This window comes from Lepus europaeus, chromosome 11, assembly GCF_033115175.1.
Source record: "Lepus europaeus isolate LE1 chromosome 11, mLepTim1.pri, whole genome shotgun sequence".
Taxonomy (NCBI): Eukaryota; Metazoa; Chordata; class Mammalia; order Lagomorpha; family Leporidae; genus Lepus; species Lepus europaeus.
Genome location: NC_084837.1, coordinates 62,550,038 through 62,570,667, shown reverse-complemented (window position 1 = coordinate 62,570,667; position 20,630 = coordinate 62,550,038). Strand labels below are relative to the sequence as shown.

General features: G+C 61.1%; 2 protein-coding genes across 6 annotated transcripts; one reads left to right on the top strand and one right to left on the bottom strand.

The window, feature by feature from the left end:
• The first annotated feature begins 1,474 nt into the window (after window positions 1-1,474).
• CCDC9B (coiled-coil domain containing 9B) lies at window positions 1,475-10,023 on the top strand. 5 transcript variants are annotated; one of them, XM_062205626.1, is made up of 11 exons: window positions 1,475-1,734; window positions 3,045-3,158; window positions 3,415-3,522; window positions 4,025-4,180; window positions 4,271-4,396; window positions 4,988-5,169; window positions 5,412-5,470; window positions 5,905-5,958; window positions 6,060-6,150; window positions 6,657-6,702; window positions 6,783-10,023. In XM_062205626.1, exons 2-11 carry the CDS (start codon window positions 3,069-3,071, stop codon window positions 7,317-7,319), a joined length of 1,449 nt encoding a protein of 482 aa, XP_062061610.1. In that variant the 5' UTR covers window positions 1,475-1,734; window positions 3,045-3,068; the 3' UTR covers window positions 7,320-10,023. The 5 variants fall into 5 exon arrangements, with proteins under 5 accessions (XP_062061610.1, XP_062061611.1, XP_062061609.1 ...); XM_062205625.1 differs by lacking the exon at window positions 1,475-1,734 and adding an exon at window positions 1,750-2,296; XM_062205624.1 differs by lacking the exon at window positions 1,475-1,734 and having other exon boundaries at window positions 1,751-3,158.
• A 5,095-nt stretch (window positions 10,024-15,118) lies between these two features.
• On the bottom strand, window positions 15,119-17,158 carry INAFM2 (InaF motif containing 2). Its single transcript, XM_062205623.1, has one exon. It carries the CDS (start codon window positions 17,025-17,027, stop codon window positions 16,551-16,553), a length of 477 nt encoding a protein of 158 aa, XP_062061607.1. The 5' UTR covers window positions 17,028-17,158; the 3' UTR covers window positions 15,119-16,550.
• Between the last annotated feature and the right edge of the window lie 3,472 nt (window positions 17,159-20,630).

Sequence of the window (20,630 nt, the reverse complement as noted above, 5' to 3'; positions counted from 1 at the left end):
GTGCGTGGGCCAGGGATCTGCACGCCCTGCCCCGGCAGGCCTCCCACCCCTCTTCCCCAACTCAACTGGACTCTGGACCCGCCGTCCTGTTCCCAGGGTCAGCTCCAGATCTATGTTCTTACCACAGCAGATAAGGTCCAAATATGGTCGGGGTGGGCCTGCGAGGGTGGAAGGGCAGCCCGGAAAACTCTGGCCTCAAGGAGGGAAGGCGCAGGGCGCTCTCGGCGGCCACCACCCAGGGAGGAGGCTGCGCCCGGCCTCAAGTCTCACCTGTGCACACGCAGGGGCTGTGCGTCTCGAGCAGATGGCAACCCCTCTGGGCCTTGTTTCACTCATCCATAAAACAAGGCTTTAACAACCGAGTGATTTGGAGCTCCGTGGGGGCGAGGGTTGGAGACCTGCGGGAGACGACTGGGGCGCGAGGGGCCGGCAAGGAAACGCCCCCGTCCGCCAAGTCCAGGCCTTTGCAACTCTGCTGCCCTCTAGTGGCAGCGCGGAGTGGTGGCGCCGAGGTCCCCGGGTAACACCTGGCCGGAGGCCCCCCTGCGTCCCAGCCGGCTGCCCCTGCATTTCTCCCCAGTACAAGGGGGAAGCACCCCAAGCTATGTCAGGGCTGCCTGCGCTCCTGGTGGACAGAAAGGCAGTCACGGCCCAGGGACAAGACAGCCTGTCTCTCTCATGTCTTCCTTCTGCAAGCACTACCTGGGGCAGGCGCTGGCCATCCAGAGGCACTCCGCACTGGGCTCCTGCCCTCAGAGAGCCTCTGTCTGATGTGGGAGCAGACGGGCAAACCACAGCTTCTGGAGAAAGGAGGAGAGTGTGGGGGCTGCTCCGAGATGTGACATACTGTGTGAGTAACACTTGGGAAGCACATGGCCAGCAAATGCAGGCCCCATCCGGCTGTGGCTTCGTCCTGGGCACGTGAGGCTGCAGCTTAAAGAGCCAGGAGGCCCTTCCCTGCAGGACGGCTGTGTAAGTCCCCCTGTGGCTGCTGCTCACTTGGAGCCTGCTGGCTGGGAACAGGGGCTGCGGGTGCCTGCAGCCTCCACCGTCCACACCCCCTCCCCCCCTGGAGTTCCAAAGGGAAAGGGGAGCATCAGGTCTCTCTCTCAGGCTGGGCAGGCGTGGGGCAGGCGAGGGGGAGCCTGGGGCCCCTGAAGCCCGTGGAGGCGGAGCTGGGGCAGGATGCAGAGTGAGCGGGGAGAAGAGCGAGTGTGTGTATGTGTGTGTGCGTGTGAGCGCGAGAGTGTGCGAGAGAGGAGCCCGGTGCGTCACTGTCGCCGGGAGGAGTCTGACTCAGTGGGAACATCCGGCAGGAAGGGAAGAGAGCCAAGCTGGGATGTGAAGGGAGTGGGATGGGGTGTGGGGCCCGGGTGGGGGAGGGGGAGCTGCAGGGGAGCAGAGGCTGGAGTGCTGGCGCCTGGGGCCCCAGGGTCAGGGAAACAGCCCTGGTCAATCAGGGATGCAGGGGCTTCCGACACAGGCCTCGGGGCCTTGCCATGCTTGAAACAGAACCAGGTCCCCCCCTCCCCACACCCCCAGGCCTCAGGGCCTCAAGGACCCCCCCCACCCAGGGAACTGCCAGGCTCAGGGGTGTGAGCGAGGGCTTTCCAAGGGAGCCTGCGGCAGGAAGGCGGCTGGCAGCACTGGGCCTGGGTGGGGACAGAGCTGGAGCCGGGCCTGGCTCACCACCGTGAGGTGCTGGACACCAGGAGTGCTGAGAGGACCAGAGGAGTGAGTGACTAACAGTGTTGTCCCGGGTGTGCAGGGGCCTGGGGCTGTTGCTTGACCCATGTCACCCGCACCAGTGCTGATGGGGCAGCCAGCGGGAGAGGGAGGCACCCTGGAGGTACCTGCCAAGCCGGCTCTTCTGCAGGCCTTTTTATACTCAAGGGAGAGACCCGGCCATGTGGCTGCCTATCGCATCTTGGGGCACACGGCCTCAGGGGAAGGCTGGGTCTGGGTGGCCAGGCCTCCTGGGTAGGCTCGACCCCCAGGGGGACGACCCTGTCATCCTGTCTGGGGCGCTGGGGCAGGGCAGGGCCAGCTGCTGCCGGCTCCCTGGTCCTCCCCCTGTGCGAGTGGAAGGGTGGGGGTGGAGGCCGCGGCGTTCCTGGCTGGGAGCCCAGAGGAGTCTTTTGTAATCACAACATGATCTCGTGTGCTGAGCAGTGGAGCCGGCAGGGAGAGGCCGGCAGAGGCCCGGCTCCAGTGGCTCCGGCTTCCCTCCTGCTCTGGCTCCCCCAGGGTCTGCTCTGGAATTCTCTTGGTGCCCGCTGGTGCCATGCACTCGGCTGTGAGTGGCACCTTGCCTTGGGCAGGGGCTTCCTGGGGCTGGGAGGAGGCTGGGACACCAGGCAGCCATGCTCTGGGGGCAGCTGGGGACAGCTGGGCCTGGGAGGAAGAGGGCTGCGATCAGGCCAGAGGCGGCCCGGGCAGGGGTGCTGGTGCCCAAAGCGGAGACCCTGCAGCCAGGCGGGGCGGGGGGGTGACCTGGGATCTTGATGCCGAGGCCCCGCTTGCCCAGGGTGGGGCTGCCAACCTCTCCTGCCCTGGCAGCCAGCGGCTCAAGGCCTGGAGAGGCTGGGCCTGTGGGGCGGCTCTTTCTCCAGGCTGGGCACAGGCCCGGAGAGTGGGGGCTCGGGCCTTAGGGCCCAGGACGGAGCCAAGGCCTCTCTTTTTCTGCACTTCTGAGTCTGGGAGCCAAACAGCTCCCCCCGCTCCTCGACCTCCCGAATCCCCTGGCAGCTTCCCAGTCACGCAGGTTCTGCGGCCAGAGCCATTTATAACTCCCGTTCCAGACTTGCTGTGGTGTTCTCTGGGGAGCCGGGGGAGGGGCGGCCTGCTGCCTGCCCTGGGTGTCAGGCCCCGACCTGGAGGAGGCAGGTGCAGGCAGACAGGCCCAGCATGGTGGGGGTGGGCCTTTCTTCCTGTGGACCCTGGCACTGTGGGTGGTGAGAATAAGGTTGGGGGATGAGTGTGCAGGTGTGGGAATGGTGGTGGCTGGGCAGCAGCCGGGAGCCTGGGTCCCCTGCCCTCCGCAGGGGCCGCCCAGGGCCACGTCACTGATGAGTAGGCCGGAGGAGAAGGATGCTGAGCTGGACCGGAGGATAGTTGCCCTGCGCAAGAAGAACCAGGCCTTACTGCGCAGGTACCAGGTGAGTGAGCTGTGGCAGGGGCCGGAGGACAGGGGGGCTGCCGGCCTTGCAGCCTCTCCCTGTGGGCTCTGGGCCTGGGGCTAGGGTGAGGGTGGACACGGTGGCTTTGGAGTCTTGGCAGGGTGTCAGGCACTTGTGACGTGGTGCCTCTGCCCCCTGGTGTCCCCCCAGTGTCTCCCTGTGTAGGCCTGTCCGCGTCTGTGTCTCTGTGCGTCTAGGGGGCTATGGCCTGTGCTGATCCCAGGCCCTCCCCTAGGAGATCCAGGAAGACCGTCGGCAGGCCGAGCAGGGGGGCATGGCTGTGACCACGCCGGGGCTCCTCCAGCCCGACAGCCTCACTGTCACCATCAGCCAGGTTCCTGGTGTAAGCCTCACCCTGGGAGCCAGGGAGGGTGAAAGAGGTGGAGGCCGGATGGTGGGGGAACAGCACAACTTACCCCCTCTGGAGGCTGCTACCAGCTCCCAACCTAATGCAGCCTGGGCCACTGCTGTCCCCAGCCGAGGGCCTCAGCCCCACATGTATGCCCCAAGCACAAGCTGCTCCTAAACCCCAAACTTGAGGGGCTTCCAATCCCTGTAGGAAGTGGGGGGAGAGAGCTGGGGCTAAGACCAGGAGCAGTGTTTGAGGGACAAGGCCTTATTGTCTGAGTGCTCAGAGCTGACCGCCAGCTGCCATGGCATCTTGGGCCCCCGGCAGCCCTGGGTGCTGGATAACTAATGTCATTGGTATGTGAATGCCTGCGGGAGTCGGCGTCTCTGTGGGCGTTCCAGGGAGGGTCAGGCTGGAACCTGGGCCCAGCGAAGCCCCCAGAGGACTCCCTACCCGGGTCCTGCCCAGTGCTGCCCACGCGGCCCTCGTTGTGCAGGAGAAGCGGGTGGTCAGCAGGAACTGGGCAAGGAGCCCTCTCGGACCCGAGGCCGCCGGTGAGATGCTGGAGGACGAGGACATGGGGTGCTGCGTGGGCGCCTTCTTCTTGGGGGAGCGCGTGGACCTGGCTGTGACCATGGAAAACAGGGCCAAGGTGAGCAGGGTGGGGAGGGGAGTCCAGGTGCTGGTGGACAGCCTCTTCTTTCCTGGCCTGGTTGCACTGCCCATCGGTCACTTTCCCCAGGCCAAACGGATCGTAAGTGAAAAGCCCACCAGAGCAAGGGCCCCCGGGGCAGATGCGTCACCTGGAGGGGGCGGAGGCCAAAGCCCCCCCCCACAGCTGGCCGTCGGCTCGAACTCTGCACAGAAGGTACATCTTCAAGAGTGCACCAGGCGTGAACGTGGAGCTCCCCATCTGCAGAGGGCAGAGAAACCCAGTCAGATGTGTCTGTCCAGCGTGTGTAGGGACACAGCCCCGGGCAGCCCCTGCAAGAATTCCCATGGCTCCTTCTCCTCTCTGGCCACTAGGGGTGGGCTGGGGGGGGGGGGGGGGGATGTGATCCTGCCCCCATCTGATCTATCCCTGCTGGTGGGCGGAGGGTGGAGGTGACTGGTCACGAGCCAGGTGTGACCTCTAGGTGGCAGCAGCCTCTCGCCCTTGGTCTTGCTCCCGGTTCTAGGTGCTCCTCCCAACCTGGGCACAGCCTGGTGGGTAGGCCCTATTGCCATCCCCATTTCAAAGATGAGAAAATGATGCACAGACAGGCAAAATTACTTTCCCCAGACACTCAGCTAACAAGTGGACAGGAAGCGTGCCCGCGGTCAATAGAGCCTGTTAGACATGGCGTAGTCCTAGTTTTCAGATGGGGTGTGGAGAGTTTGAGAGAGGAAGGGTTAGAGGGAATCTCTAGGTCCGCTGTTTCTGCTTGTACTCACCACCATGCCTAACTTCTGCTTGCAGGCTGCAGGGGAAGCCCGGGGCCCAGCCCCTCCACGGCCACTCAGAGCGCCCCCAGAGGTGGGCTGGGATTACTCTCAGTGGAAGCAGGAGCGCGAGCAGGTGGACCAGGCCCGCGTGGCTCGGCACAGAGATGCACAGGGTGACTGGCGCCGCCCGTGGGACATGGACAAGGCCAAGCCCACGTGGGTGGCAGGGCGAGGCGGCTTGCCAGCTGACATGCATGTGGGGCTGGGGTAGGGCTGGTGGGACCCTCCCCGGGCTGGAGAGGCCCTGTCTGGGCCGCCTGGGCAGGATCCGGGCTCAGGCCTCTGTATAGACCGAGTCCCCCATCGCTCCTGCTGTCCTCAGTTCTGGGGCTGGAGGAGGCGCGGAGCCTCTGTCCTGCCTGCCACCTGCAACCTCCCTCCCTCCTCTGTCTACACAGGCTACAGGACGGCGGCAAGCCTAGGGAAGAGGGCCCGGCGAGGGCAGGCGGCAGACGGGGTGAGCCGGTGCCCCCTCACCCCGCCCCTTCTTGGCTTTCTTCGCCCCCATCCCGTCCCCTCCCTCGTCCTCTCGCTTCTCGGTCTCTCGCTTTCCCACTTCTTTTCAGAGCACAAAGCCAGCACGGGAGAACACCCTCCTTCCCCACCGCGGGGTCCTTGAGGCTGCTCTGGGGCATGCGCCGGGGTCCTCCCGGGGCGCTGCTCCCTGATAGGCCAGGGTGCTGGCCGGCCCGCCCCGGGCCCGCTGCAGGCACCCCACCCACCACCGGAGGATTCGGGGCTCAGGAAGCTGGGATAGCCAAGCCAGCAGGAACCCGGCTCTCGTGACCCCAGGCAGAAAAGCCCACCAGCTTCCTGGTGCTGCAGGAACCAGCGTTCCGTTTCGCATCCTTGACACGGCACCCTGTCTCTGTTTCCTTTGTACCCGTTTAGGTCCTAGGAGCCACCGGAAGCTACAGCCCCCGCCATTGTCCCCGGATGGAAAAGGTGCGCTGGGAGAGGAGGAGGAGCCGGGTGCTGCCCCGCCGGTGGCTCAGTTGGCTGCTGTGGCCCCCTTCTCTCCTGGATTTGTGGACCATCTCTTGCAGGTCGGGGTGGGCAACCCAGCAGACCCTCGGCGGCACCAGCCACAGGCAGCAAAGCCCGGGGCAAGGAGAGGCTGACTGGCAGGGCCCGAAGGTAACAGGGGACAGAATCAAGGCAGGGCATCTGGGTGTCCTGATTTCCTGCCCCAGCGTGGGCCCAGGTGCCTGCTGTGTCCCTGGGCCCCTGCCTCTGTGCTGCCTGCTGCCGGGCTCAAGTTAATGAGATGCCGGGAGAGGCCATCAGCAGAGGCAGCCGCGGCAGCAAGAGCTGGTGCCCAGGGAGGCTGGCGGTAATTACAGCAGCTGCCTTCCCCCCGGGAAGCGAGGTGCGCCTTTCCCAGGCAGCGCAGGCGGGCAGGGACACGTCTGGGGTCCCCACAGAGCTTCAGGTGCCGCAGGCTTGGCCATAAACAGCAGCTGGGGAGCCGGGAGGGGCCGGAGCGGGTGGCGTTCGGAGGAGACTGTTGTGCTGGGGGCTCGAGGTCAGGCTGGCCTGGGTCCTGTTCTGAGCCCCTCAGATGTCAGCTGCCCCCTGGGGGCCGCGGGCTACAGAGGGGGTGACTTTCCGGGGGCGGGGGCTGCCCGTGCTGTGCTTCACAGGTGGGATACGAAGGAAGACGCCGCTGAGGAACTGGAGAGCCAGGAGGTGGGTCCTCGAGCCTCCACCCGGCGGGCGGGACGCGAGCCCTGAATGCGCCGGGCAGCTGGGCCGTCCTCTCGTTTCAGGCAGGCCAGAGCACCAGGAAGGCTGTCAGCGCAGAGGAGCAGCCAGACAAGCAGAGCGGGGCCCAGCCAGGCAGGCTGGGAAGGACTCCAGCAACCAGCCCAGCACCAGCACCCCGGGAGCGGCCAGAAGAGAAGTCAGGAGCTTCCACAAGCAGCCCTGCCCCCAGCTCACCACAACAGACTGACTTGGTTCCCCTGGACCTCTCTCTAGGAGGGGCCGGCAGCCCTGGGCCTGGGGAGAGCCCGTGTGTTCTCAGCCCCAGGCCCGGGGCCCAGGAGAACCCTGCAGCCTGGCCTGATGGCTCCCAGCAGCCTCTGGGACGCAGCGACCCTGAGGCTGAGCTGGAGGGCCGGATGTGCTCTGAGCCGCAGAAAGGAACAGGTCCCCTAGAGCCCAGAGAGGGCAGGTCTGGCAGGGCTGGGGCGCAGCAGGCCCTGGCCCCGAGAGGCAGGCCTCCCAGAGGAAGTGGGCAGAGGGGGAGGGGCACGGGGGGAAGGGGCAGGAGAGGGGGCGCTGGCCCTGCAGGACGGTGCTGAGCAGAGCTCCTGGGAGCTGGGGGCTGCTTTAGGGAGAGGAGGAGGGAAGGACTCAGTGCCCAGTCTTCTGTGTGGCTCGTGCCCGTCCGGCTGAGCAGTGCGGTCAGCTTGCCAGCACACTGATCCTGCAAGCGGCTGCCTCGGGCCCTGTACCTCGTGGGCCCGTGTGTTTTCCTGTGCAAGCACAAGCATGCTGGCCTCTGGTGTCCCACGCCGGTCAGCCCTGCCCTGATGCCCAGGCCATGAGCCATCTCCACCCTAGTGACAGCCAGGCCCTCCTGGTCCTGTTATGCCCCAGGGCCTGGCCTCCCTCACCAGCAGCTGCCCTCAGCTCCCAGCAGCCGCAGGCCCCCTTGGCCACCCAAGCCAGCACCTTTCTCACCCTCCTGTCTCGCGGCCAGGTGATGAGTGGTCCCAGGCTCACAGGATGGCCGAGCTGGCAGAACCTCGGCCGTCACCTGCTTCTTCCAAAGAGGAGGCTGAGGCCTGGAGAAAGGACACAGCTGGCACAGCCCGGGCTGGGAGCAGAGAAGCAGAATCGGGCTTCCCTATGAGAAGGAGGGTCCCCGGAGTGGCCTTCCCCCGGCACGGGGTGGGCTGGGCGGTGGGGAGCACTCACGGCTGGCGCTGTGGCATCACGTGCACCCTGGGCAGAGGCCAGGGCCTGCTCCTGCGGCCCAGGGTCATTTCCTGCCCTCTCCTACTTCCTCTTCCCCACCCCCTACCCCCACCAGGGCCTTGCAAGGCAAGGGCTCAGAGAAACAGAGAAGCTCAATAGATAAACAATGACTCCGACATCAGAACTTGTCTTTCCCACTTAGTCTCCATTCCCGCCCCTCCCCTGAGGCCCACAGAATTATCCAGACTCTGCACAAGCTGTGGCTTCCTCTCAATTCAACAAACATTTCCTGAGCACCCACGACCAGTAACGCAGCCGGTGGGCGACGGTGACTTAGCCAGCCAGGGGGAGGGAAGGGACCCAGTCATCCAGCAGATCCAGGCTACACAGCAGGGGCCATTCTTGGCCCAAGGTGCGTGACAGGGCTGGGGGCAGGATCTCGGTGGGAGACCAGAGGGAACCAGCCCGCCTCTGCTCCCACGCACTTGCCTGGAGCTCACCACGTGGTCCCTTCTGCTCCCCTCCTCCCTGGCCCTGCCGTGGTGGTTTCTCTCTGCTGAGGGTCATGGGCCTCTGAGGCCCCCAGGAGGGTCTGGACCCTGGCCACAATTCGATGGGAGGCCAATGGGGTCCCAGCTCAGGTGGCTTCGCTGGCTGGCAGCTCCATCCCCCCACCCTTCGACTGGCCCGCTGGGGAGTGGGTACCTCTCAGCAGCTGAGACTGCTGTCCTCACACCGAATGCCAAGGATGATGCCGATTCTAATCCAGCCTGGGGAGGGCTGGGAGCCAGCGCTGCTATAGGCACAGGTAGGCCCATGCTGCTGGGCTGGGCCACACTATGCAAGTGGTAAGGGCCGAGACTAGGACACAAGGAGGGCTGGGGACAGAGGCGGACTCTAGGCTCTGGCTGGCTGCAGGGCTGGGGGAAGACGCTGCAGAGGGCAGGAATGGGGTAGGGTGAAGAGGGCAGAAGAGGGCAGTGTGGGGCATTCTGGAAAAGCCTGGCCAGGCTGGAGACTCCACGCTCAAGTTTTCCTCTTGCCTTCCAGTCACAAGGACAAGGCTTTGGAATGTGGCACAGGCCCTGGGCCCCATCACGGGCAAAGGACGGGGCTGGGTTAGAGCAAAGGATGGGGTTAGGTTCCGGCAGAGACCTTAAATTCTAGATTCACAGTCTGCTCCCAAACCCCGGAGCTGCAACTCACAGATGTGCCTCCATACAGGGTAGCCGCCAGGCACGTGTGAGCATGGGAGGGGGACGGGGAAATGGGACAAGGCCTGGGTTCAGCCCTCACACAAGAACCGGGGCAGGAGAGAGTCAGGGAGAAGGGCTATGGGGAAATAGGGCTGGAAGGATGTTAGGAGGAGGGGTGTGGGGGGAGCAACGAGATTGGAGAGTGGAGACCGGTGCAGGCTGCTTTCACAGGAAGACTGTACTGGGGGCAGGTGGCACTGAGCTGTCCTCAAGAGGGCAGTGGCTCTGGTGGCAGCCCTAGGCTACCCGACCCGACTGTGGCTCCAGGATGGAACAGGAGGCAGGTATCACTAGATACGGCACCTGCCGACCTCAGGGCCATGCAGAGCTGGTTCTATCTCCTCTGGGCTCCTGTGTTCAAAGGTCAGGCTGGAAGCCTTCCACTTGGTTGGAAAGGAGGAAGGCATCCAAGACAAATCTATTTTTCAAATGTGGGAGGGCTTCACGTGGCCATCAGGAACCAAGGCACGGAGCTGGAGGGTGGAAGAGGCGGAGGCACCTGTGTCCCAGGCCCACCTCACCTTGGCAGAAGGAGCAGTGGAGCAGGGTTGCAAGAAAGGCATGTGTCGGACGACAGGGTGGAACGGGCACAGGCCAGGATCCCCCGGTCCAGTCAGCTGGGTGGCCGTGCCTGACTTTAACCTCTAAAAGCCTTGGTCCCCTTGTCTGCAAAGTGGGGGCTGTAATTCCCACCCTGGAGGGCTGTTGAAAAAACAAGGACAAGAGTATGCAAAATGTACCCGGCCTGCAGTAGACACTGTCACTGGTAGCCTGCCATTCGAAAGGCTCTCGGTGAATACTCGTTGAATAAATGAAGTAGCTATTTGGTGTGACCTCTGTCTGTGTTTTCTGGCTTCTCTTTTATCTCCTCTCCAGCTGGGGCAATGCCCTTGTAGGGAAGAGAGGGCTGCCTGGTACTGTTGAGCCAGCCCTCTGGGCAGCTGGCTACTTTGGGTCCTCCGGGTGGTCTAGTGGTTTCCAGGGAGCGTTCTTTGTCTTGTCACTGGCTCCATCCACCCGCGCCCCCCTGCATGCTGCCTCTCCCACTCCTCCTGCTCCTCTGTCCTCCTGTGTCCATCAGTAGCCATCTCACACCAGTTTTTGCTGTTTCATTTTCCCCAGAAACCAGCCCCCTTGCGAGCTTGCGCCAAGCCTCCAGGGCTAAGTTCTGCCACCCAAAGCCGCAGCAGGTCCCCACTTTCTTATGGTCAAGGGGAGGCCTTGGGGGCCCTTGGAAGCTACCTGCCAAGGCCCCTGTCTGGATGGCCTTGGTCACCAGTCAGTTCCAGCTCTGGCCCTGGCCTCAGAGTGAGGAATAACAGGACAAGATGGCACTGGCGCCCCCCAAGAGCAAAGAAAATGACCAAAACTTCCATGCGCTCCTGTCTTCTAAATTGGGGGTGGGGTTGTCCAGGGAATCGGAGAAGCTGGAGGCACCATGTCACTTCATTCTCTCATCCTTTATCCATGCACACAGACCTCACAGGCACCTCTTCCTGAGCAAAGGCAGTTAGCACGCTTCCGAGGAAGGGCCCGTGCGGGTGACCACAGCCCCCCTGGACGGGGAGACCCCAGGCTGGGAAAGGGAGCGAGAGGAGCAGCAGGCTGGAACCTGCTGGCTCTCACCCAGGCTGCTGGGCCTACGTCACGGTCACCGCCTCTCATTAAGAATCCACTTGCCGCCGGGGAAGTGAGACAGCGCAGACCTGGCACCAGAAAGAACAAACGTGGCACCCACCGCTCCTTTTAAGGACTGGCTGCAGAAGCTGCAGGCCCCCGGGCGGGCGGGAGGTGAGGCCAACACAGCAGTACCTCTGCCGGGCGGGAGGCGGGGACACTGGCGAGCCTGCCTCCTCCTTAACAAGCTCTCCAGGGTCCCTTCTCCAGCAACTGTCACAACTAACGGACAGTGGAGGCTTTTTCCTTTTTTCCTACAAACTCTGGGGATACAGCTTTTCCTCCCCCAGCAGGGCAGCTGGCTTCAAGTGAGAGGAAAAGGGTCGCAAGTCACGTTGATAACCATCTGTCAAAACAGAAATATCCCAACCTTGGGCTCCAGAATCCCAGGGCCAGGCTGGGCAGCTGGGGTGCCAGGCTCTGTTTCCTGAATGGCTCACTCACACGACAAGGGGGCCACAGCCTGGACAAACTCCCAGGTGATGCCAGCGCTGCTGGTCAGGGCTCACAGCTTCCTACTGCCTTCCGTGCATCAGGTTTTCCCAGAGGGGCAGCCGTTCCCTCGAGACGGCATTACTCAGTGTGTACACACTGTGCTTTTATTCCCAGGGTCTCAGGGCCCTTTCACACCTATTACCTCATGAATTCCCACTTGGTTGGCAAGAGAGAGAGAGGTCCAGGATTTTCCACTAATGCCATTGTTCAGTTCCCAGGGTTCCTATCTTCCAGTTCAGGGGTCCCTCCCCAGCCACATCCTCCTGACGCTGTGAGCCGTCCACCAGCCCAGACCCCACTGCCGTGACTCGGCACTGCCCAGGCTATCAGCCAGACAGCTGAGAGGGCAGGTGGCCCCAGAACACAATGGGGGAAGTGTCTCCCAACAATGAGGTAGCGGAGAATGGTATGTTTGGAAGGAAATTCTTCGTAATCAACCCAATTGCTTTTTTTTTTTTTTTTTTTTTGGACAAGGACAAATAGTTCTTTAGTTCCTGATAGTGGTTTATAGGAAACATGCCTTCGGCTATGTAATACATAAGCTAGTTCCAAAGCAGATTATGAAGATAGGGCAATAGGACAAGTTGTTACCAAGGACTATCTCCTGTGGGCAAGACTGTAAACCCTCGAGGCAGAGACTGTGTGGTAGTTCTCTGGTCCCTCACGTAAGAGACGCTGATGGAACCCAAAAGGACACAGGGAAGCTGGCTGGGTCAGAGCGCTCCTTACTGACCAGGCGGCTGGCACAAATGGGCGACACTTTCTGCCCTTAGGACAGAGAGCTTTGGTGAGTCTGGGGATGTGGGGAGGAGACGGTTTTGTGCTCACTTGTTCATTAACCAGTGTGGGCAGCAAAAAGCATAACACAGGCTTTCTGGCAGCAGCAAACCAGAGGTTATGCAAGTAAGTGAAACAGGTATGGACCAAAAACTTGTCTACGGAGTAGGTGTTTTTAATAGCTCATCAGACCACAGGGCTGGGGCACAGAGGCACAGCCTCAGTCGCATCCACTAAGCTTCACATGGGACACAGCTGTGGACTTGTGGCACCTGGGACCAGGGAGAAGGGCACGCCTGAGTCTCTCGGCTTGGAAATAGAAAAACTGAGGCTGGAGAGATCAGGACAAACCACAGTTTGCAGGGGTTCCTCTTAGCCATCTACCTAATAGAATTAGATTGTGGGTTGTGGATACAGGCACAAACTTGGACTATGACAGGACTCCCACAGTGACAGAAGAGCCAGGCCAGTTCCATCCAACAAGGTGCTGTCCCAGGCGGTCCACACATCCTCGCAGAACCTCAGCTCTGCACCAGTCGCTCGGCGCTGCTCATGAGAAACGAGCCAAGCCACTGCAGCCCCCCCCCCCAACCCTGCCCCTTTTGTTACTGAACTGCAATCCCACAAACACCCTCCATTCTCACAGCCAGGAGAGGGAGGCCTATCATCACCTCTTCGAGGTGGCTGTGGTCGCCTTAAAGTCGGGGACCTGACCTTCCAGTTCTCCCTAAAGAAACATGTAGAAACAAGTAGATGCTCCGTATTCAGCATTGCAAAGCAGGATATAAATACTCGACTGAAGAGCACACTTGCTTAGAATTCCCCAGGGAAAACTGACAAACAAGGTAGCCAGAAAAGCTTCCAAAACCGTGGTCTCATGCCATGCAGAAATCTAGAATCGTCAGGAGGAGGTGTGGCTTATGCTTAGAACTTCCAAGAAACACCTGTTCACAGCTCAGCTCTGGCTGGGCAGACAGGACATCAACCCAGTGTACAGAGCTCCCCAGCCCCGACTTCCCAAACCTTCCCCTCAAAGGAGGGTACTCCTTCCTCCAAATCCAGGCACAGTCACTTCCAAGGCAGCGGGCACCTGGGAAGCATTCTGGCGGTCCCAGTGCGAAGCAGTGGTAGCACAGTAACCACCCCCACCCCCTGCACAGGACTCTCCTTCCTGGCTTAAAACCGGGGGGCCAGTTTTACAGCTCATTTCTCGCCGCTGCTCCCCAGCCAGGCAGGCCCTGCTGGGGTTGGCCAGCAGCGCCTGCTGTCTGTGCCCAGCACACGAAGCCGTGTGCAGCTGCAGAAGCCACATGTCACTGTCTGCAGAAAGGAGGGGCTGGCTCCAAGAGCTCGGCAACTCTTTCACTCCCCTCTGCTCTGCCTTACCAAGCCCTCTCACAGAAAGCATTGTGTTGGCTGAAGAGGGAAAGAAAGGAAGGGCGGACCTTTCCCTCGCCTCCCTGCAGACTACAAGGTGATGGAAAAGCACAGTGGCTGCCCCCGACAGCTCTGCTCAAGTGCAGGCCTCAGGGGGCCCCACCGACACCGGCGTCTCACTCCGGATTGGCTCTGGGCAGCATTGTCTAATAATGAGCTGAGCTCGATTGCTTCCCATGTATTTTGCAGCATAACTAATCCCTTATAGTTGTGCTTTTCACCCACATGTCTTCTTTGTTTGCTTCAAGTGGAGGAAAAGCCTCACCTTCGAAGCAACCCACACCTCTCAGCCGCGCGGCTCGCTCACCTCCTCTGCAGCAGGCCCAAGACCTGGCTGAGTGCCGAGGATGCACGGGTCTGTCTGTCCCCGTGTTGGCACGTTAGCACTTCTGGAGTTATCTAGGGGCCAACAGTCTAAAGGTGAGAACGGGGATGTTATCAGGCAGCGAGTACTGGCCGCAGCCACGGCTGTCAGCCAGCTAAATGTTTGCCATAAATCTTAATATTCACGCTTACCGGACTCTCCGCTTCCTCGACCACACAGGCCACACATCTGCCCCGAGTCTGGCAACGCCGATCTTCTCAGGATCGTCTTGGCTTTCTCCAGCGGCTGAGCCAGAGCTCACTGCTCTGCTGGCCCCAGGGCGGCTCCTGCCAGCCCTCACTAATCAATCCAGTCAAGCCACGGGGCACTGCCGACAGCTGGCCAATTGCTTCTGCATCCTAAACCTATTCATCACCACCCATCCACAGCTCAGGCCACTTAACCCCTCAGTCTCTACTGCCCCACCACATAACGCTAAGAGAAATGATCGCCTCACACAGCTTACGCAGAGTTCTTAGAATGTATTTTTGTTCACCTGAAAAATAAAACTTTTAAAAAATATACAGGACTTTTTGAGTACAGGTATATCTTGAATGGCTGAATTATAAATAATGTCTCTGGTTATGTTCACAGCTAGGGCTGGAGCCAATGTCCCAATTCCAGCGAAGGCGTCGGAGGGTTGGGAGGCCAGCAGCTGGATCTACGAGTGGTCTCTCCAGCCTCTCTGATCCGTCCCAAAGTGGATCTAAACAGTCCAGAAAGCAGGGGCAGGAAGGGGACAGGGAACTGGACTCCCAGACGTTCTCCTGTGAGTTCAAAGGATTCTTGGAATAAGAGATCAATTTACAAATTATTAAAATATAGGACTAAAAATTCACACAGTAAATATAAATTACAGCTATTATTGAAGTTATAAAGTGGCATCTTGTGGTTCTCCCTCTAGTCTCCCACCGAAAAATGGAAAAGGCCTCCCACGCTTCCTAATGCTGAAGTCGTGGTCAGCTGCTAAGAAATGTCCTCTAGGCCAGAGACCTCGGGGGTGCTGCCAGCCAGCTGGGAGGCCGCGACAGCTCAGTTCTGTTATTGTGCCCACAACAGGACATGGCTTAGAGCAAGGCTGTTCCCCTGTAAACTTGGCTTGGCGCTCGGGTTGCAGGCCAGAAGCCTGCAAGACAAACTGCTTCAGGACTCAGGTGGGTCAGGTTTTTGTCAAAAAAAAAAAAAAAAAAAAAAAAGCCAGTGCATTTCCCAAAAAGGAAACACCAGAGGGCTTGCTATCTTGTCACTACCCACACTCTACTGCCCAACTGCAAGAGCGGGAGGAAGTGGGATCCACAGAGGAAGAACCACTCTGCTGCCCCAGAGCTGATCGCCCGTCATTTCCTTGCCGCCCCTCTGCGCGGCTGCAGGCAGCATTCAGCCTTGGCCTGGCTGGGCTACGGAAGCTCGCCCCTGGCCTCCCCCAGTCCTACAGCTGGAGGACCCCATCAAAGCGCTGGTGTTGTCCCAGGGGCAGGGCTGCTTTGTCACTACCGGCTCAAGGAACAGGGAGCGCGAAGGTGAATCAGATGAGAGCTTGAGGAAGGGGAGAAATTCAAGATTGAGAGGGAGGAGCTTGAGGAGCAGGAAAACACACACACACTTGCCGCCGGCCACTCTCCTTAGAAAAGCCTGCTCTTCTAAAAGACCTCCGAGAGGGGAGGGTGGCCGTGGCAGCCGGCGGCACGGATCTTCCCTGCCATCCTCCCTGGCCCGCATCCAGACACTTGGGGCCCCAGCAGGAAGCCACTGTGGTGTGGGGGCTGGGGCGGGAAGAGCAGGGTATCAGTGCGTCCCCAGCGCCCCGGCCCTCAGCGCCCTGGCCCGGCTCTCACAGCTAAGGTTGTCCACAGTCTGAGAACCAATACAGCTTTTGTGGAAGAAAGCCGTAAACCTCTCTCTCTCTCTGAAATAACAGGGTGGGGCAGGGAGAAGAGGGGCGATGACAGGAGCCGTCTCTGTGCCCTTCTGGCTAGGTGCACTTTGGGGCCCAGCGACCCGCCCTGGCGTGACCCCATCAGTTGGTAGCTACCCAGGGTGGGGGCGGGGTCCTGCGCTTCTATGTGATTACATCTGCTAGTGCATATGTCGACAACTATATACAGGGATCTATAAATTAAATGCATCTCTGGCCACTGCAACTAGGTTTGACGTACCTGAGCTCCACTACTTTTGGTGCCCTCCTCCTGGCGAGAGCTTCAGCTTATATTAAAATAAAAAAAAAAAAAAAAGGGAGCCAACAGCTCTCTCCTTCCCCTGAGTCTTGAGGGGAAAGCCCGAGGCACCCCTGCGCGTAGGGTACACCAGAGCGAGCGAGCGGCACATAAGGGTTCCTCGCTGGGATCCCCACCCCTCACCCCATCCCCCTTATGGCTCAAGGCCCTGGCGCAGCAGAACGGTCCTCGGAAGACCAAAGCCTGAGCCCCCGGCGAATCGTGGTCCCGTGGCTGTTTAAGATCGGGCTGCGGGCCGCCGGCTCTTGGGCTGAGTGGGCGATCGTGGGGTTGCGGGGGGCACTCCCACGGGCTCCCCGCCCCGTCCGGCCGCCAAGTCTAGCCTCCGGGCTTGCAGAGGGTAGTTCCCCGCCGCCCCCAGCGCGGAGGGGCTCATCGACTCCCAGGCGCCGCCGCCGCCGCCTCCTCCTCATCCTCCGGGTCCTCGTCCTGGCCCCGCGGCCGCTCGAGCGGTCCGGCCGGGGCATCGCCTGCAGGGGGCTCCGGAGGCGCGGGCCGCACAGCCTGCAGCGGGGGCGCGGCGCGCGGCGCCTCGCGGCGGGACGACCGGGTGGTGTTGGGCCCCGCCGCCGCCGCCGCCCCCGAAGTCCCCGACGGGCCGGTGGCGTTGGAGCCGCCGGGGGGCGGGCCGGAGGCTCCGCCCGAGGTCCCGGCGCCCACCGGCTGCCAGATGAGGCTGTAGTAGACGGCGAGCACGATGGCGGCCAGCGACACGGAGAGCACGTAGGCGAACACGGTGGCGAGCCGGACCCACTTCTTGTTGGTCTTGGCCGCCATCTTCGCCTTCTTGTCCCCGGTGTAGGTGGCCGGCTTGCCCCGCTCGGCCGGGGCCGAGTCGCGCTCCTTCATGGGGGGGCCCCGGCCTTTGCCCCGGTGCTCCACGGCCCCGGCTGGAGGGGGGCCTGGCGGCCTGCGAGGACTGGGCAGGGGCGGCCCGACGCCCTCGGTGCCCGGCGGCTCGGCGCTCCGCCGCCGCTCCTCACGCCGCCCGCCCGTCGCCCGCCACCGCGTCGCTGCGGCCGCCGACGGGGCCTGGGCCAGTCACCGCCGCCAGCGCCGCCGCCGCCGCCGCCCCGTCAGCTGCTTCCCCGCCGCCGCCACCGCCACAGCTGCCACAGCCGCCCGGCTCCGCGTCCCCATCCGCCGCCGCCGCCGCTTCCTCGGCCGCCGGCCGCCCGGTCTCCAGTGGCCGCGCGGACCGCGAGCTGCTCCGGCCGGCTCCCCCGCCTCGCGCGCCGGCCACCGGGGCGGGGAGCGCGCCGCTGGGGCTGCCTCTTAAAAGGGCGACGCCGAGGCCCGGAAGTGCCGCGCGGGGAGGCGGGCTGTGGCCCGGCGCCGCGCGCCCGCGGGGACGCCCCGTTAAGACACGGCGACGGGAGGCGGGCTCTTAAAAGGGCGACGTCGCCGCGGGCCCGCGCCGGCTGGCGCGGCGCGGACCGGCGCCCCGGGCGCTTCTTTAAAAGGGGAACGGCGTAGAGCGGGGCGGAGTGCGGGGCTGAAAGGGGGGCAGAGGGGCGGGGAGCGCGGGCGGAGCGCGGAGCTGTGGACGCGGGCGCGTCGCTGCTCCGCCGTGACAGGTGCAACGGCAGCATCTCGGCTTCGGCTCCCTGGCCTCAGCTTACCCCCTGCAGTGTGTGTGTGTGTGTGTGCAGGTGATGCCGCGTTAGCGCTGTCGGCTGGCGCCCCGCTCCGCGCACCTGCTGGGCAGGTCTCCTAGGTCCCTTCACCCCTAAGGAGCCGGGTGCTCGTCCAGGGGAGGCCTCAGCTGGTCGCGCTCCTTCTCGCAGTCCAGGCTGCGATCTGGACCCAGAATTCTGCTGGAACTTTCCCAATTCCCTGTCCGCTCGGTGCTCCGGAGTCAGGCTGCCTAAAGCAGCCGGAGCCTCTGAGACAGAGCCACGGGCTAAGCTGGCTCTAGACACTCACCTGCCACCTAGGTCCCCACGTTCGTAACAGGTCCCAGGTCCCACTTTTGGCCTTCGGACTCCCCAAGTTTGGCCTTGATTTGGACTCAGGGGGTTGCCTTCGCTCAGGGCACTGTTCTTCCCTAATCCTCTGGTGCCTCAGGACCTGTGGTGGGGGCTGGGGGTGGTCCCTCCTCTCTCTGTCCCCTTCCCACTTGAGATCTGTCTTCCCTGGCTCCAGGTCAGGGGCCTGGAAGAGGGCTTCCAGCCCACTGTTTGGATTTCCTGCCTACTGACAACCCTTGGGTCTCCTCCTTCTGCCCCCCCCCCCCCCGCCCGCCTCCTCCCCTCCTTCCCTCTCTGTAAGGCTCCAGAATTTCTGCTTCCCTCCTCCTTGAAAGATACTACTTCCTGTGCTCCCGGAACACAGGGTGTGTGGACCTCCTGGGTGCCTGCATGAGTGTGTGGGCCAGGAGGACGGGGTTCTAGAGGGGTCTGTGGGTGAGTCCTCCTGGCCCAGCGGCTGTCAGCCTTACCTGGCTTCTGACAGGACTTCCTTCTTCCTCTAGGAACCTTTGGTCTTCAGACCCCTCCCCCAGGAGAAAGCACCCCCCACCACCATACACACACACCAGCCCTGCCTCCCCAGCACTCGGCTGGGACCCCAGGCTTCTAGCCCAGGTATGGGTCTGCACTAACCGAGGCCAGCTGGATGCCATTAGGAAAAGTCTGTCTTTGTTACTTAGAAATGTCAAGGGCATTGGAAGTTCCAAATGTGTCTTGCTTTTTGTAGGTTAATGGAGAACTTCTCCGGCACCCTGTTCCCAGGCCAGCCAGAGCTGGTCTGGCCGGGCAGCCTGTTGGGTTAAAATCCCTGACTTGTCCGTGAGGTTGTCCTTTCTTCTCTCCCCTAATCTCACCTGGCAATACAGATCCTGCTTCTCTCCCCAAGGCCAACACAAAGCTTCCTTCCACCCTCTTTCTTCAACGCACCTCCATGTTGCATTTCCATTTCTACTGCAAATTAAGCATTTCTTCCTGCTTGTACCCAGTGGAGTCGGAAAACAGCATGTCACTCTTTTACTGAGGAATAATGTACTTGGCGTCCTTATTCAATTCCTCTTACCCTATTCTTCTCCAAACCAAACAGTGCCAGATTCTTTAACCTGTCATCAATAAGCCCAATTTATTATCGGGATTTACATAGTGTCTTTTACCCCAGGAACTCAAAATGCTTTCAGATCTAATTGAGCCCGATCTCCCTGGTGCCTGAGCCATTAAGAAACCATTAGCGTATTCTTGTTGCAGGCAACTAAATGGCCCCCTAGTGGCCTGAAAGTGAATATGCTTCGCTAAGTGCCTCTCCCCCACTAGAATCGAGGCAGGGTGGGGACAGCATGGGCCCAAAAGGCCAGCCATTGTGCTTCCCAGAGTTGATCCTGGAGCCTCCGCCACGACATCCCCCAGAGCACGAAAGACCATGCACAGTTGGTGTACCTCGTTGTCCGCTCCCCGGGGCAGCTCTTCCAGGCTTCTTTCGGATCTATTCTAACAGGGACAGCGACCACGCCCTTAGGCGTTCTACCAAGTACTTACATTCCTTGTCTCAGGTAGTTACACCGTGTCTTCATTTTGTAGGTGAAGAAACTGCCTCAAAGAGGTTAAGGAATCTGCCCAAGGTCACGTAACTAGAGGTTTTGCTTCTAAGCCGGGGCGCTGGGGTCTTGATCCCCGCTCCACTCCGCCTCCTACGCTCGCTCAGAGCTGAACTTTGCAATGGATGTTGTGGAGGAGGGGCCACGCTGCCAGGAGTGTCGCCTGGTGATGGCTGGAAGCTGCAACTATCCCTGGGAACTGCCCTCAGCTGCCAAAGGAACCTGCCTCCCCCCGCCCCCCGGAACAATAAATAGAGCCAAATTGCAACAAATCCCAGTCAGAGACATGTGAGGGCCTAGGAGGGGAGGCGCTGCAGAAGCCGCCAACAGGCGCGGCCAGGACAGGTACAGGGGAGGCGGGCCGAGCATTTGGTTAAATGAGGCATACTTGACCGGTACGGAGCACCTGTCTGTGAATACAATCTGTTACCCTCTTTCTCAGGCCACAGCAGAGAGCTGGATCGGAAGAGGGGCAGCCGGGACTAGAACCGGCACCCACATGGGATGCCAGCGCTGGCCCCAATAAATAAATCTTAAAAAAAAATTTAACCCCACAAGTCCTTTTGCTGGCAGAACCATGATACTTCTGTGTGTAGTAGTTTCCATTTGAACACAGGAAGTGCTAAAAAATACATGGATTTAAGGGCCATGATTTAATAGAACTTAATTTTTTTGTTGCTTTGTTAAGGATATTCTTAAGTGATTTCTTTTTCTTTTTTATCTACAACAAACGACTGGCTCAGTTTGTAAGACACCAGAAGTTTTATTCTCCATTGCTCTTGCACTATTAGTGCGATTGTCAACACAGTTAGAAAGGCCAATGGCATCTTAGGATTATAAAAGTAATTTTGACCTTGCGAAACCCCAGGGCTCTGTAGACTACACACTGAGAA